The 16,954-nt window shown below is 38.2% G+C and overlaps 1 protein-coding gene across 1 annotated transcript in view; it reads left to right on the top strand.

The window, feature by feature from the left end:
* Positions 1-1,326: 1,326 nt before the first annotated feature.
* Positions 1,327-16,954, top strand: part of LOC114054297 (beta-1,4-galactosyltransferase 6) — an 82,847-nt gene continuing 67,219 nt past the window's right edge. The window contains exon 1 of the mRNA XM_027877502.1: positions 1,327-1,441. Coding sequence (XP_027733303.1) covers positions 1,327-1,441 — 115 coding nt within the window. The remainder of the gene's footprint in view (positions 1,442-16,954) is intronic.

Genomic DNA, 16,954 nt, shown 5'->3' with positions numbered 1-16,954 from the left:
ATTTCTACTGAGTGGTGCGCTCGGCCCCGACCCCCAGCTCAGGATCCGACGCAAATGCACTGCAGAGAGTCGCGGAGGGGAGGGGGCACGTGGGAAGTCCCACTGGGAGCCGCGAGCGTCCGCTAGTCTTCCCCCTTTCCTCGTCCCCCTCCCCCGCCCCCGCCCCAGCCCGCTTGCCTCCCTCCTGCAGAGGCGTGGCTCAGGCACCGCCCAGTCACCTCGCACCCCGCCCTCTTTCCCTCCTGCGAGCAGGAGCTCCACTTCCCGCAGCCCCCGTCTCTCTGTCGTTTTCACGTCTCTCCCCCTACTTGCCAGCGCGCTGTGCGGGGGCGGCGCCGGGCCTTGCTGACTTACCCCGGGGCTGGGAAGTGGGGATGCTCCTGCTGCTGCTGCTGTCGCCCCTGGGGCCCGGACAGCACCTGGAAGAGGAGGAGGCGGCAGCGGCAGCTGCAGGACCACGAGCTCGTGCGCCAGTCCCGGGAGGGATTCTCCCCGCAGCCCCGCTGCTTTCCGGGCTTTTCCCGCTGTCACTCGGCTCTTGCTGCCGCCGCTGAGCGCCGGGGCCTCGCCAGGCATGAGGAGACGCAGCACGGGCCAGCCGAGACCTCCCGGGCCCCTAGGGACGCCCCCGGCCACGGAGCATCTCGCACGCCGGAGGCTACCAGGGCGCCTGCTTTAGTCTCGGTGATAAGAGAAAAACCAGCAGAAGAAGGAGATATTGCGGCGGCTGCAGAGGCTGCTGCTGAGGGAAGCCGGGATAACGCGGGGTGAGGGTGACTGTCCGATCTGGAGAGTCTCGTTCTCGGGAACTGGACGCCTTGTCCCCGATCCCGAGATGAGGGTGCGAGGCTGGAGCGTCTGAAGCGGTGGCGCCTTTGCCACCGCCGCTACGCAGGGTCGTGCTGCAATTTGGTGTTCCTTCTCCGCAGGCAGAGCTAAGCTGGGGCTCACAGCCTGCGCTTTACCCCGCACCGGCCTCCCGCTGCTGCCTTTTCCCACCTGCACTCCCGCCCCATACTCTGATTGATAGAAACACCCTCTACCCCCCAGTTACCCTCCTTTCCCCATCCACTCTAGCTTTCATCCCGTCCCCTTACTACCCCTTCCCCCCCGCCAAGTTCATTCATTCATTCATTCTATATCTACCCCTCACCCCAACCTCCGCGCTTCTTTTTCTCAAATCTCTGCTTCCACCCTCTCCCGACTTTGGCTTCCTCTCTGCAATTTGCGGGGTGGTTTAAACAGTTCATGGGAGTGTAAGGCCTGGACAGTGCCCTAGTGCTCGGGATCGTTGAACATCGAGCTCGGCTAGTTAAGAGGAGGAAGATGTCTCTGCTTAAGTGGTTGCTGCGGGTCTCCAATCGCTCTTTGCTCGCCTTCATCTTCTTCTTCTCCCTCTCGTCGTCTTGTTTGTACTTCATCTATGTGGCCCCAGGGATCGGTAAGCACTAAGGCATTCCTTTCCTTAGACCGGGAGTCATAAATCTCCACACACTCGCACCTAGCAAAATCCAGGAAATTACTTTCTTTAGAGAAGATAATTTAGTTATTACTAAGCTAAGGGGTCTTTAGGAAGTAGTTTACTTGAAACTTTATACCACTGGATATAGCATATTTCACATTTCTGTTGATTTGAAACTGACTAAAACAATTTCAAGTAAGTAAATTGAGGGTCATCAAATAGGCACAACTTCACGGTGAATGCCCCGGTTCATTTTTTATGTATTTATGACAGTGTTAACACTGTACTGACTAGGTTTACCCCATCACCTCAGCTCCGTGCATAATCCTAGTAATGTTAAAAGATCTCTAATTCATTAGCTGTGGAGTAAGATAGATTGAAAAGAGGAACCAACCACAAGGAATTGTTTTTTTTAGGTAGCTGAGAGTTTTGGAATATATTTACTGAATTTCCAAAATGAAATCAAATGACAGTATTCCTCTATTTTACGGACTTCAAGGGGAGTACCATAGTCTGTCTTGTCCAGTTAGCACAGCTTCTCCTTGTGGAGATATTAAATATGTTTGCATTTCAAGTGATTGATCCCCCCCCCCACCTGTTTGGGTGTTTTCAGAAATAGAACAATGTTAAATATTAGAGTGAAGGTTATATTCTTAAACCACAGATATATTAAAATTCATGACACAGACCAGATCTGACTCATGCTTCTTTGCCATTGAATCTAATATACAGAACTAATGGTCTACTCAGTGTTTTAAATGATCGTTTCCCTAGGGTTTTTTCCTCCACTAGCTTGGCTGGTTGACAGTCAACCATATTGTTTAAGGGCTGTTTCATTCTGGCATTATGGCTAGGACCTGGGAGTGTTTAATGTTTGTGGGAATCCATACATAATGTATTTTAAGTAGTTTTGCTGTATTTCTCCAAATGCTGATTTTATTTCTCACTTAAATGTTTTCTGTTTTATTCATCATCTGTGTTAAAAACCATTGACTATGTAATCTGAACATATACATTTGGAAAACTCTCAAATTTATATATTGTTGAATCCTGAAAATTGTAGTTTCTAGTTGTATATATCTGAGGGCAATTAAAAAAACACATAACTTGCATTTATATAGTGATTTAAAAGTTTTCAAAGCACTTTACTTATATTATCTTATTTGATGCCTGCAACAAGCCTGACAGGTAAGTGCTATTATCTCTGTTTTTTCATATGAGGAAACTGAGACTGAGAGAGGTTCAATGACTTGTTCAGGGTCATACACCTACTAAATAGCTGAGGCAAAATTTGAACTCAGGTAAATCTGACTCCAGGTGTTGGTTGGTTTGAGTAATTGCCAAGGTGGGGTAGGGAAGAGTGGGGAAGCAGTGTCATGGAAAGCGGGCACAGATTATTTTATGTACTAGCATTCTTGAAAATGGAATTTTTCTTTGGTCATTTGATGTTCAGATTTTTTGGATAGAAATAATATTAAGATCTGATGTCTGAGAAACCTTAAATTTTGCTGAAATCTGGTGTATCTTAAAAAAGAATTTTGATATAGCATGAGTACAATAATTGTTTCCCCAAAATGAAGTAAAGCATTTTTTAAGTTCCTGTGCCCAAGTGCTTTACAAATATCTCATTTTATTCTCACAATATCTTTGGGATGTATTATTATGGAAACGGAGGTAGAGGTAGGTAAAATAACTTGCTCAGGGTCACACAGCTAGAAAGTGTCTGAAGTTAGATTTGAACTCAAGTCTTCCTGACTTTAGCTAGACCCAGTGCTCTATCCACTGCACCAGATTCCAGGCCCATTTGAGGTAATTTCCATCACAGGAAGAGTCTGTGGCACTGACTTCACCAGCAGTTAAGAAAGCTCAGTAGAATTATTTAGCCAATTTATAAGGCAAAAACCATAGTAAGATTTACTTTCTTAAAGTAATGTCATTTTTTGGGTTTTAAAAACCAATTTCTCATGATCTGTGCTTTGTGATCTGATTCCTTAAAGACTGTGTCCTCTAGTGTACTCTTTCTTGAGGATAACTAATTCTTTGAAACCTCAGAGAAAAATTACTTGACTTATAAATTACAGTATTATTCATTTAATGGCAATTTGCAGGAATCAGCTTTATTGGAAGTAATTTAAGTTCTTCACAAGTCATACAAAAATTAGTGGATTGAACCTAATACTTTATTCTGAGGACCATTTATATGCACCTATCTTTTCCTTTGATTAGAAGTTTTGAAGGGCTTTCCAAATACGCTAAAATATTATATATATGATTTCAAAATTTAATTGGTCTGAAAACCAATGTTAGTGAAAGATTCAGGCATCCTTATCTGAGCATACATTACATGTGTGTAACTGTACAATAGAAGATCAATTTATTCACTTCTATAAAATCATTAGTAGCAGTAATTATAGCAGCCAGGTTGAAATGACTTAGGCTTACTATTGTTATTATTACTATTATTATATTTGTTCAAAGTCTGGAATTGGACTTCTTGTACAGTATGACCATTAGACTTCATTAGATACATAAAGCATTATCTGTTTTTCTATGGGTCATTAGCATCATTTAAAAGCAATCAAGAAAAGTAAAATGCTAACTTGTAAATTGATATCATTTTGTTCCTTTGAATCATTTGGCAAGATGCAGTACTGTAAAGTCAAAATAATCTCCCTGTTCATTAATGGCATTTAGCATCTCACACACACACACACACACACACACACACACATATATATCAGGTTTTGTTTAGACTATACTCATGTATTAGTGATCTGTCTTTGCAGTAGTAAAAGATCATTCTGATACTCTACTTATAGGATATGACCTGCATTGTTTGTAATAAATATTATAGTATAATTAATGGTGGCCTTCAACATTTCTGAAAAGCCCCAAAGGAACTTAATGTTTATTTGCTTCATTTGGTGTCCCAGCAGTGATGCTACAGATATGAGGACTGGACTGTGATTTCATTGCTCTTTTACCATGGCATGGCAGCACCTTTTCTGCAGCATTTGGTCAGAGGGTTACCTAGAGCACTGAGAGGTTCAATTCCTTGCCCTGAGGCATACAACTAGTATGTATCAGGTCTTCCTGACTTACTAGCCAGCTTCCTATTCACTATACAACATAATAATAGTAGCTAATAGCTAACAATTATGTAGTGCCTATTATGTGCCAGGCACTGTGCTAAGTTGATCCTCACAACAATCCTGGTAGGTAGTTGCTGTTATTATCCCCATTTTACACATGAGGAACTGAGGCAAGTGACTTGTCCAGGGTTACACAGGTACGTGTCTGAGGTCACATTTGCACTCGGGTTTTCCTGACTTCAGGCCCAATATTCTATCCATTGTGCCACCTAGCTGCCTCAAACTGAGACAGCCTCTCTTCTAATGACCCTGTAGGTGTTGTAAATGATGGATGTGTATTATTGTTACGAAGAGAGAGTGTCAAAATGTGCTTATGAATTAAACTACTTTAAAGAACTATTTTTTTTGCTTTCTCTGTAGAAGAGATAATGCTCAAACTGACATTGTTTTTTATGGGGACAAATTTTTCTTGAGCTTATACAGTAAATATTTATTGATGTTTATTGGTTTTTTATGAAAGTGTTTATCAAACACTTTCCATGTGCCAGGCTCTGTACTAAGTGTGGAGATAAAATAAGGAAAAGAAAATTCTCAAGGAGAAACTCAAGGAACTTGGAAATCTAATGGGAGAAGATAGTACACAAAAGGAACCTTAAAGGGGGTGGGGATACCAGAAGGTATGAGGCATGGGGGCATGATGAAGATGATGATGGAGTTGAAACCAAGCAGAACTGCTGGTGGAAGAATGGCTGACATTTTGGGCTTTCTATAAAGGGAGAGTATGGGGGGAGTTTTTTGTCCTGTCCTTCAATCAGAGAGGCAGAAGCAACTGAGATTATTCATTCTGGTAAGTGTGGAAAGAACTGAGGTTTGCAATCCTATTACTATTTTTAATATGTAGCCTAAAGAGGGGAGGAAAAGGACCTTAATGTGCTTTCACACTTACAGCTCAGCTGTGGAAGTAATTTGTAAAACATTTCCCCCGAATTATCAATTCAGACTAGCAAAAGAAATGTAGGCATTTTCTTGTTTATAAACTTAAATACTATAAGAAATTAGTTTGCAGGATAACATGAAGACACATACTACCATTAAGTGGTCCATAGTTCACATTTTAAAAACTAGACATTAATATAGTTCTGTTGAGAGCTGGTCGTGGCTATGGAAAATTTCCTATACTTATAACACTTACATGCAGTGCTGACGTAAATAGCAGCGGTCGCAACCTATACCTTCTTCAATCAGTGCTGGCACTGTTACAGATGCTTCCTCTCAGGTTCTGATCTTCTTGGAACTGAGACTCTAGCAGGAGTTTCAAGTGTGTGTGTGTGTGTGTGTGTGTGTGTGTGTGTGTGTGTGTGTGAGAGAGAAATAGGTAGATCACTTTGGCAGTCTGGTGAAGCCTATGGGCCCCTTCTCAAAATAACATTTGTTGCCCAAATTCATTATTGAGGGAAATTCTGAACTTCACTTAAAGGTTAGTGAAAACAAAGAGTAATTTTTTTCCCAATCCCAAATCACAGACTCCTTAAAATCTTCCCAGGGATCCCTAAGGAATTTGTGGACTCCAGGCTAAGAACCTTTGGACTAGTGGCATGATGAGTTTGGAGCAATGTCCAAATCATCCTGTATATATCATGTTCTACAAATGACTGCAATAATTTTCCTGTTGTGTGGACAAATAGGATGACATTACACAGAAACAAATAGACATAAACATTTACCTAATCAGAGATATTTTAGTGTTGTGAATATTATCCCAGACTAGGGAATCAATTATTTGATTTTGCTTCTATACTGGATACAGAAACTCCAATCAGTGGTCTACTGGCAAACCAAACTGGGCCCTCCTGGATCTGTAGTGTATGTAGTTTAGAGAACATAGTCACTTCACGGGTGGCAGAAGAATCCTTAGTGAAGGTAGTAGATGAAGTGAGATTGTTAATCATGAGCATTGCAACCACTGTATATAAGTATGTATGTATATGTGTGTGTGTATATACATATGTATGTATGTTTTATTGCTATTTGGTATAAATTGATCTAGAAATATGATGACAATGAGAAATTTAGGCCTTTTTATTTTTAAATTTAAATTTTTTGTTATTTTTTTTTTTTACAAATACCACAGACATTAACATTTTAACACATAAAGGACAGAAAAAGAGGACTGCTTATGAAACCATGAATCTATTATGGACATCTTGTTTTTGAGTATATCATAAATTCAATAGATTGCTGCCAGAGGCACACTGCTTGTTTGTGGTCTTTTTCATCTGAAATTCCTTCAGTTCTGTCTCTGTATAACTACCCCTCCCCCCCAAAAAACTCAACAACTTAATTGAAACAATTTTTTTCCTTTTGGGCATCACTATTACTATCCTCTCCCTCCACCCCATTTAGAAACCCTCTTTTTGTTAGTAATAGTTAGAGACAAGCAAGACAAACGGATACTTTGGTATGTTCAAAAAAGTATGTCTCATTCTGTAGGTGGGAAGCAGGTTTCATCATCAATTCTCTGGAGTTAATCATTGCATTGATTGGAGTTCTCAGGTCTTTCAAAGTTGTTTTTCTTTTTACTGTTGTTGTGTAGAACAATATGTATAGATTCCACCATTGGGCATAATTCGTATGAGAGAGGTCCCATATTGACCAAAATATTTGTAGCAGAACATCTGCTAGTAGCAAAGAACTGGAACTATTTCGCCAGGGAATAGCTAAACAACTGTGGTATATGAGTGTAATGAGATATTACTGACAGTCTATAAGCATTTTGGCCCGGCATTGTGCTAAGTGCAGGGGATACCCCAAGCACCTGGTATTTCTGGCAGAGGAAGGAGATATGAATTTATGGAAATCAGAAACCCTTTGTTTGGCATTCAAAGACCCTCATAATTTGCCCCTTACATCTGTCCAGTCTTCATACACCTTCCTTCTTACCCCTACCCCCTGTACTCTGTGAACCAGTGACACTGGCCCCCTTGCTGTTCCTTGAACAAGGCACATTCTGTCTTTCAGTGCTGCATTTTCACTGGCTGTACCCCATAGCTGCAATGTTCTCTCTCCTTATCTCCACCTCTTGGCTTCCTTCAAATCTCAGCTAAAATCTTACCTTCTACAGGAAGCTTTTTTTGATTCTCTTAATTCTAGTGTTTATCTCCAGTTTGTCCTATATATAGATTGTTTGTACATAGTTCTTTGCATGTTGTCTTCCCCATTAGATTATGAGTTCTTTGAAAGCAAGGAGTGTCTTTTGCTTAGCACAGTGCCTGGTACCTAGTAGGTATTTAATAAATGTTTGACTGACAAATGTGTGGTGGTGGTGCTGGTGCTGGTGCTGGTTCTGGTGATGGGGTTGCTCTTGGAAAAACAGCATCTTCCATTATTCCCGTCTTAGCCATGTGTCACCAGCCCAGAAATTTCACTGGGTGGACTAGGCTAGTTTGAGTCATGGTAACAGTTAGGATAGCACATTGGAAAGAACACTAAATTAGTAGACATGAGACTTAGGTCCTAGTACTGGCTCTGACATTATCTAGCTGAGTGACCTTGGCTAAATCACTTGATCTTTTTGGGCCTCAGTTTCTTAGTCTATAAAATAAAGGAATTTAATTCGATCTTTAAATTTATGGAAAATGAAACAACTATTCTTATTTTTAAAAATTAAATTTAACCTTTCAATTAACAAGAATTTATTTTCTCTCCCAACCTCTTCCTCCAACCAATTGAAAAAGAAAAATAATACCCTTGTAATAAATATGTGTAGTCAAGCAAAACAAATGCCCGTATTGGTCATGTCCAAAAATGTGTCTCATTCTGCATATTTAGTCAGTCGCCTCTGTATTAGGAGATGGTTATCATTCTTCATCATCGGTCCTCTGGAATCATGGTTAATTATTGCATTGATAGAATTCTTAAGTCATTTAGTTGTTTGACTTTACAATGTTGTTATTGTATAAATTGTTATCCTTGTTCTGCTTACTTCAATCCGCATCAGTTCATACAAGTCTCTGCGGTTTCTGTGAAACTGTCCTCTTCATCATTTCTTTCAGCACAATAAATATTCCACTACATTTATATACCACTTTTTTTTGGTTCAGATATTCCCCAATTGATCGGCAGTTCCTTAGTTTCTAGTTATTTGCTACCACAAAAAAGAGCAGTTATAAATATTTTTGTATGTATAAGACCTTTTCCTCTTTCTTTTTTTTGGGGGGTGGCAAATGCCTAGTAGTAGTATAGCTGGGTCAAAGAGTATGCACAAATGTTGGGATACATTTCCAAATTGCTTTCTAGACTGGCTGTACCAATTTATAGCTCCACTGACTACATTAAACATTCTGCCTTTTCCTTCCTGACAGGGATAGGCTTGAGTGTTTAGGGGTTCAAGATATTTGAGGACACTAGGGCCAGTATTACCCTTTTGACCCTAAGAAGAGGCAAGGGTTAGAGATAAAAGTTCCCAATGCCAAAGGTGTTGTCATCCCTTCTGGATTTCTGTTGATGTAGCCATTCAAGTAACTATAGGAATTACTAAAATTCAAGGTAAGGAAGAGGATAGAAGTCATGCTGTCATGATCACCCTCCTTTTATTTTTTCTGAAGAGATTCTGGATCATAGTGATAATTATTTGGTCATAGGAGATCTGGAAGAACCTTTACTTGATTTCTAATTGTGGTTAATTTGATCTAACACTCAATTTATGGGGCTTCCCAGCATGCTGTTTCTGACATAGACCTCATCTCTTCTCTGGTTCCTTCCCTGGGGAGAGGAGAAGCAGGCTAGTTCGTTGAGTATATCTACTTGAGCCTAGGGCTCAGCTCATTTTATTACCATAGGCATTTTTCTAGTGATCAGTTGATTAATAATCATTTAGTAAAAGTTTAGATGTACCATGTACCTGGTGTAGAGCATTAGACCACAGAGTGCAGGAGATGGGAGAAGTAATGTGTGAGATGGCTGAAAAGGTGGCAAGGGGTCAGTTTGTAAACAACTTTGATACTACACAAAGGAATTTGTATCTGATTCTGTCTGTTCAGAATTATAAGTACAGTCCAGTTTGTAGAGTGACTTAAAGGCAGAGAAATGTGAATTGATTCTTATGTAAATCTGGAAAGTAAAAGTAGACAATTTTTAAACGGTCTGTTTACTGATTTAAATCTGAAGGGTTCATTTCGTATAGACAAATACCCCCTTTCTCTGGTAAAGACATGCTTTTAACAGTGTGTTGAAATTTGGATAGAATCCTTTATTAAGGAAAAGAAAAACAAATTATATTTTTTTGAGTTTTTCCAGTGTTGTTGTATTCCATGCTCTGAACTCTCTTCATTCTCAATTTTTTTCAATATATTCAAGGCAGAATTCATAAGTAAATGGATCAGTGCCTTTCTGTTTTCACTTTATGAAATCTGAACTCATTCATATTCAGAGATTTTTAGCATCTTCTTTGCATGTTCATTCAGGGTTTGATTTTTTTAAAGTGAGAAATCTTATTGTGAGTTTCTTAACTGATTATATTTAATCTTGTTATTAACTAGCTTTTCCTCCCCACCCCCATCTCCTCCTGACTTTCTTAATTCAATTTGAAAAATCAGGCAGAGTTGCTTTTAACCTTTGACACTGAATTTCTTTTTAAGGCCACTGGTGCTCTACTTAGTGGTCTATTTTTAAAGATTAATTAATGTATTTATCATTCATTCATTTTTAAATTTTCATTTACAGATTTTTCTCCCTCTCTCCAGCCCCTACCCTAAACATTGAGAAAGCAAGCAATATGATAATTATTATACATGTGAAGTCAAGTAAAACATTTCCATATTACCCATTTTGCTAAAAAAATTAACCAAGAAATATAAAGTGAAAAAATATGCTTCATTCTGCATTTATAGCTCATCAGTTTTCTCTCTGGAGATGGATTTTTCACGAGTCCTTCAAAAATTGTTATGGATTATTTAATTTATCAGTGTAGCTAAGTCTTTCACAATTGATTATTGTTATAATATTGCTTTTACTGTGTAGAGTGTGTTCCTGGTTCTGTTTACTTCACTCTGCATGAGTTCATGTAAATTTTCCCAGGTTCTTCTGAAACTGCTCATCATTTCTTATAGCACAATAGCATTCTGTTACAATCATATACCATAACCTGTTCGGCCATTCCCCATTTGATGGGCATCTCTTCCATTTCCAATTCTTTACTACCACCAAAAGAGCTGCTATAGATATATTTTTTTTACACATGTGGGTCCTTTTCCTTTTTCTTTGATCTTGTTTTGGGTATTGCTAGATCAGACCTAGTAGTGGTATTGCTGGATCAAAGGGTATGCACAATTTTATAGCCCTTTGGCATAGTTCCAAATTGTTCTCCAGGATGGTCGGACCAGTTCACAACTTGGTTAGCGATGCGTTAGTGCACCTATTTTTCCACATCCCCCCTAATCATTTGTCATTTTTCTTTTCTGTCATGTTAGCCATTCCAGTAGGTGTGAGGTGGTACCTCAGAATTGTTTTGATTTGCATTTCTGTGATGAATAGTGATTGGGAGTATTATTTGCACGCAACTACTGATAGCTTTGATATCTTCCTTTGAAAATTGTTCATATTCTTTGACTGTTTAACAAATGAGGAATAGCTTTTATTTTCATGAATTTGACCCAGTAACCTATATATTTGAGAAGTGAGACCTTTATCTTAGGATATAGTGAAAGATGTCGGTCTTTCCTAATTTCTGCCAGACTGCTTTCCAGTTTTCCAGGCATTTTTTGTCTTGTCCCCAAAGCTTGGATCTTTGGTTTATTAATCACTAGATTATGATGGTCATTTACTTCTATATATTATGCATCTAATCTGTTCCACTGATCAGCCACCCTATTTCTTATGTAGTACCAGACTGTTTTGATGATTACTACTTTGTAGTATAGTTTGAAATCTGGTACTGCTAGGATGCCTTTACTTTTTTTTCTTTGATTCTCTTGATATTCTTGATTTTTTTTGTTCTTCCAGATACATTTTGATTTTTTTCTAGCTCTATAAAATAATTCTTTGGTAGTTTGGTATGGCATTGAATAAATAAATTAATTTAGATTGAATTGTCATTTTTATTTATATTGGCTTGGCCTACCCACGAGTAATTAATATTTCTCTATTTGTTTAGATCTGCCTTTGTTTATGAAAAGTGTTTTTTAATTGTATCCATATAGTTCTGTTTGTGTGTCTTGGCAGGTAGACTCCCAAGTGTGCAGTTACTTTAAATGGATTTTTCTTTCTATCTCTTGCTGCTGGGTTTTATTGGCAATATATTGAAATATTTATAATTTTTGTGTATTTATTTTATAGCCTGCAACTTTGATAAAGTTAATTATTTAATTAGTTTTTGGTTAATTTTCTAGATTTCTCTAAGTATATTGTCATTTGCAAAAAGTGATAATTTTGTTTCCTCATTGCCTATTATTATTTCTTCAGTTTCTTTTTCTTGTTTTATTGCTGTATCTAGCATTTCTAATACAATATTGAATAATAATGATGATAATGGAGATCCTTGCTTCACCTATGATCTTGTTAGGAAGGCTTCTAGTTTATCCCATTATAGATAATACTTGCTCTGGGTTTTATGGTAGTTTATTTTAGTTAAATAATATGATATGATATAACTTTTCATGTGTTAGAGTAATGGTTTTACATGTTAACTATTTTACCAAATGGTTAAATTGATATTGCAGTTGTTTAGAAAGAGATTCCTTTCATCTTGGACAATTTACATTGATGATCATTATGCAATAACCCGAAGAACCTCACAGTGGCTCCCACCTAGAACTTCTCCAAACACCCATTCCCCTGGACATCACTAAGCTGCATTTTGGGGAAAAATAATAGAATTTTATTAAAGTTATTTAATCTTGACTAGTAAGTCAGAGGAATATAGGGATAGGAGTAGGGATTGGACCTCTATTTCATTGGTAGAGAGGATCTCTGTATCAGTGTAGGCTAGTTCTCTGCCACTTGTCTTAGAGAGAATTGTGTAGAAGAGCACTGAGAGGTTAAGGGCCACATAGCCAGTATGTGTTAGAGATTAGAACTCAAGTCTTACTGGCTTCAAGGCAGTTGTCTTTCTAACTATACCAGATTTATTCTCAGATGTGCATACCACAAATGTACAAATAACATCTGTTATGTAGAATTCCTATTAAAGAAGAAATTGTGAAATCATCTGCCATGCATGATTTCCAGTGTCACACAGCTCCTAAGTGTCTTAGATCAGCTTTGAACTCAGGTCTTCTTGACTTCAGGTCTAGTCTTTGGTGGGGAGGAGACAACATGCAAACAACTATATATAAATAAGATATATACAAAATAAATGAGGGTAGTCTCAGAGAGAAGGCACTAAGATTAAGAGGGACAGAAGCTTCTTGCAAAAGATGGGAGTTGAGGTAAGGCTTCAAGGAAGCCAAGGAAGATTCATAGGAAAGGAGGGAGAGCATCCCAAGCATGGGGGTGAAGTGTTGGTGAGGAGACAACCTGTAAAAATGCAGAATTGGGGAGATGGAGAGTTGTGTTTGAAAACTAGCTAGGAGGCCTGAGTGACTGGATTGTAGAATATGTGGAGGGGGATAAGGTGTAAGAAGACTGGAAAGGTAGGAAGGGGCGAGGTTATGAAGGAATTTAAAAAAGCCAAGTGCACCCTGGCCCCTGAGAGCCATAGAGTTTGGGGTAGGAAGGGGCTTTGCAGTCTTCATATAAACAGCAACGGGGAAGAATATTTCCTGTTTGGAATTAATTTGCTGTGGGAATGGAAATTGAGCAAAGATATGCTTGTCTTCTCTGATGAAATATGAAATTCTATACTGTATTATATTTTACCATTTAAAAAAAATATTTTTAGTTTTCATCATTCACTTCTGTAAGATTTTAAGTTCCAAATTTTTTCCCCATCCCTCCCCTTTCCCTACCCCAAGACAGCATGTAATTTGATGTAGGCTCTACATATACATTCATATTAAACATATTTTCACATTAGTCATGTTGTAAAGAAGAATTAGAACCAATGGGAGGAACCATGAGAAAGAAGAAACAAAAAAAGGGAGAAAATAATATGCTTCAATCTGCATTCAGACTCCATAGTTCTTTTATAGAATTTTCCATCATGTGTCTTTTGGAGTTGTCTTAGATCCTTGCATTGCTGAGAAGAGGTACATCTATCAAAGTTGGTCATCACACAATGTGGTTCTTACTGTCTACAATGTTTTCCTGGTTCTGTTCACTTCACTCAGCATCAGTTCACATAAGTCTTTCCAGGTCTTTCTGAAGTTGGCCTGCTCACCATTTCTTCTAGAACAATATTATTCCATTACATTGTATACCACAAATTGTTCAGCCATTCCCCAACTGATGGGCATCCTCTCAATTCCCAATTCTTTGCCACTACAAACTATATTTGACCATTTTAATGAACACATGAAAACTTTCTTTAATGATTAGGAGTTTTTTTTTTAAAAAAAAAAGATTATTTGAAGGCAACTTATTCATGTCTTTGTGCCTTTATTCAGACTGTTTCCGTGGTCTCTAACATACTCCTTTACTTCTATGAACTCTTAGAATCTTGTTCCCTTCTAAACCTAGGTCAAGCACTACTTTTTTACCTGAAATTTTTTCTGATCCCCCTCAGCTGCTAGTATCCCTCACCCAATTACCTTGTATTTATATTGTATGAAGTTAGATAAATACATGTTTTCTCCTCAACTCCTTGAAGGCAGGAAGTATATTCTTTTTGTATGTGTCCTGAGGACCTAGCACAGGTGTTTCATAAATGATCATTAATTGTTTGATCTATCTTGTGACTCTGGCTGTCTCATGGCTTTATAAGAATTTCAGGTATTCACTTTTCCATCCTGTCTCTACCTCTACCTCTACCCTGGAACCTGTTAATTATGAGTTTCAGTTACTCAAAGGTGGGTTAACTAAGATTTGTGATTTTAAGTTATAATTATAAGCCGTGGAAACACTTTTAAACAATAATAAGTTGTTTTCCTTAGATATTTTTGTGCTATATTTACTTAACACTTTCTTACTGAGAAATCTGTTTATCAACACTTTGTTTTCTTATGGTTTTTGGCCTTTGAGGATTAGACCTCTAAGGATAATAATTTAAAGAAGGCTGTTTAATTAACAGGAAATTATTTTAACTTAGCTAATTGATTTTATATTGGTTTCTAAGGGCATAATGTGGCAGATTTTTATGCATTCACCACCTCACCATGCATTCTGAAATTATAATACAGGGAACTATTATGAAACACTGTCACAGGTGATTTCAAGATCACATGTTCTCATCAGTTTTTTGATTCTGAGATCTTGGGGCATAAAAAGCATGATTTTAGTATCTAATTCCAAATCTCCATTATCATCCAGTTTCAAGATATTAAGCAGTTTTTCTGTTATGTTTGGATGATTTAATCTTGGTAAAATCTACAGTGCTCAGAGCCTAATTTCTTAATAATTGTCAGTTTTCTTCATTTCCTGGTGTGTTGAATTGAAAACATCCCTGGTCTTGAACTAAAAACCTTAGTTTGATGCTTACTAACTGTGCTGCCTTGGGAAGTCAATTAGCTGCTCTATACCTCAGTTTTTTCCTTTATAAAATAGAGATGATAGCCATGTCTGTCTTTCAGTGTTGTTGCAAGGAATGCAGTTTATAAATTTTAAAATGTGATATAAATGTGGGGGTTGAGGACAGTATTCTGAAAGACACACCTGCATGAGGCTGGTAATCAAGGGCAAGCTTCCTTTTTTATGGTTTGAAGCTACTAAACATATTAAAGGCTTTGTCTGGAGTGAAGGAGGCACTGTGGTTCTGGAAAGATTTTGAGTCAGATTGTTTATTCGTGTCTGACTCTTAGTGACCCCTTTTGGGGTTTTCTTTGCAAAGATACTGGAGTGGTTTGCCGTTTTCTTTTCCAGCTCATTTTACAGATGAGGAAACTGAGGCAAACAGGATTAAGTGATTTGCTCAGGATCACACAGCTAGTAAATGGCAGAGGCCAGATTTGAATTCAGGAAGGTGAGTCTTTCTGACTTCAGGCCTGGCACCCTGGCACTTTATCCGCTGTGCCACCTAGCTGTTCCTTTGAGTCAGCAGACGAATTCAAATAGGGTCTACAACTTGTTACTTGTATGATATAGTAGTCCCACATTTAAAAGAAATAGTAATGTCTTGCCTGGTGAGAACAAGATTTACCAAGAACATGATAGCTCTCTCAAAGTATTTAAAAAATACTTAGGGAAGGATTTAGGAGTTATGTGTAGAAATTACAAAGAATCAAGTTTAGGCATGATGTAAGGAAAATCTTTGTGACAATCATAAGAATCTGAAAGTGGAATTGGCTACCTCAAGAGTTAGTAGGGTTCCCTTTCCTTGGAGGTCTTCAGTCAAAGGCTCAGCGGCCATTTGTCAATTACATTGTAGAGGAGATTTCTGTGCAGTCTAAACTGCAAACTTCTAAAGAGGGTCTCTTGCCACTCAATATTCTATGACCTTCAGCAGGTCACGTAATCTTTCTGGGCCTCAGTTTCTTTTATTTGTAAAATGTTAAACTTGATCTCTAAGGTCTCTCTTAGTGATCCTGTGAAAATATAAGTAAATGAGGTACTTAATTCAAAAAGGGTAAGATTTTCAGAAATTCATGTTATCGACTTGGTGAAGGCAATTTATATATGGCAACTGGTCATCATTTTGAATTCCTCTGTTGGGGATTTAATCAATTAAGTCTCCTCATCATTTATGATCCTAGGACCATTGATTCAGAGCTGAAAATAGCCTCAGATAGTATAGTTCCATCCTTTCATTTTACAGATGAGGAAACTGGATCCTAGAAAAATTGTGTGTGTGTGTGTGTGTGTGTGTGGTATGAGGGTGGGGAGGGAAGTTAGATCTGTGACTTTCGCAATGTAGCAAACTCCTTAGAGAGGAAACTCCCTCTACCAATGCAGATTGTCAATTGTTCTGTCACTTAAAGTTGTGATTTTCTTGGGATAGTGAAAGGTGAAGTGTTTTGTCTAATGCCGCAGAGCCAAGATTTTAATACAAGTTGACCTGACCCCAAGGAAGGCCTTCTAACCCCTATATAAGGCTACCTATCTCATTTATTAGTGTAATAAACATTTGAATTGAACTAAAATTACTTTCCCAAGGTGGTTAATATCAGAGTGTTGACCATTTCATCAGAATTGCTTTTAGAGGTAACTTTTTATGGAAGACAGGAAAAGGATAGAACAATTCGAGTGTTTTATCATGTTGCCTTGTAAAGGGTTTTCTAGATTTTAAATGATTTTTTTTTATTATTGGAAATCTAGACTTAACAGAATATAGCTGATGCTATTTTCATTTTCTAATCAGGCCTCTCCATTAATA

The sequence above is a fragment of the Vombatus ursinus genome, unplaced genomic scaffold (genome assembly GCF_900497805.2).
Source record: "Vombatus ursinus unplaced genomic scaffold, bare-nosed wombat genome assembly UNPS02014812.1, whole genome shotgun sequence".
Taxonomy (NCBI): Eukaryota; Metazoa; Chordata; class Mammalia; order Diprotodontia; family Vombatidae; genus Vombatus; species Vombatus ursinus.
This window is presented reverse-complemented; position numbering and strand designations above follow the sequence as displayed.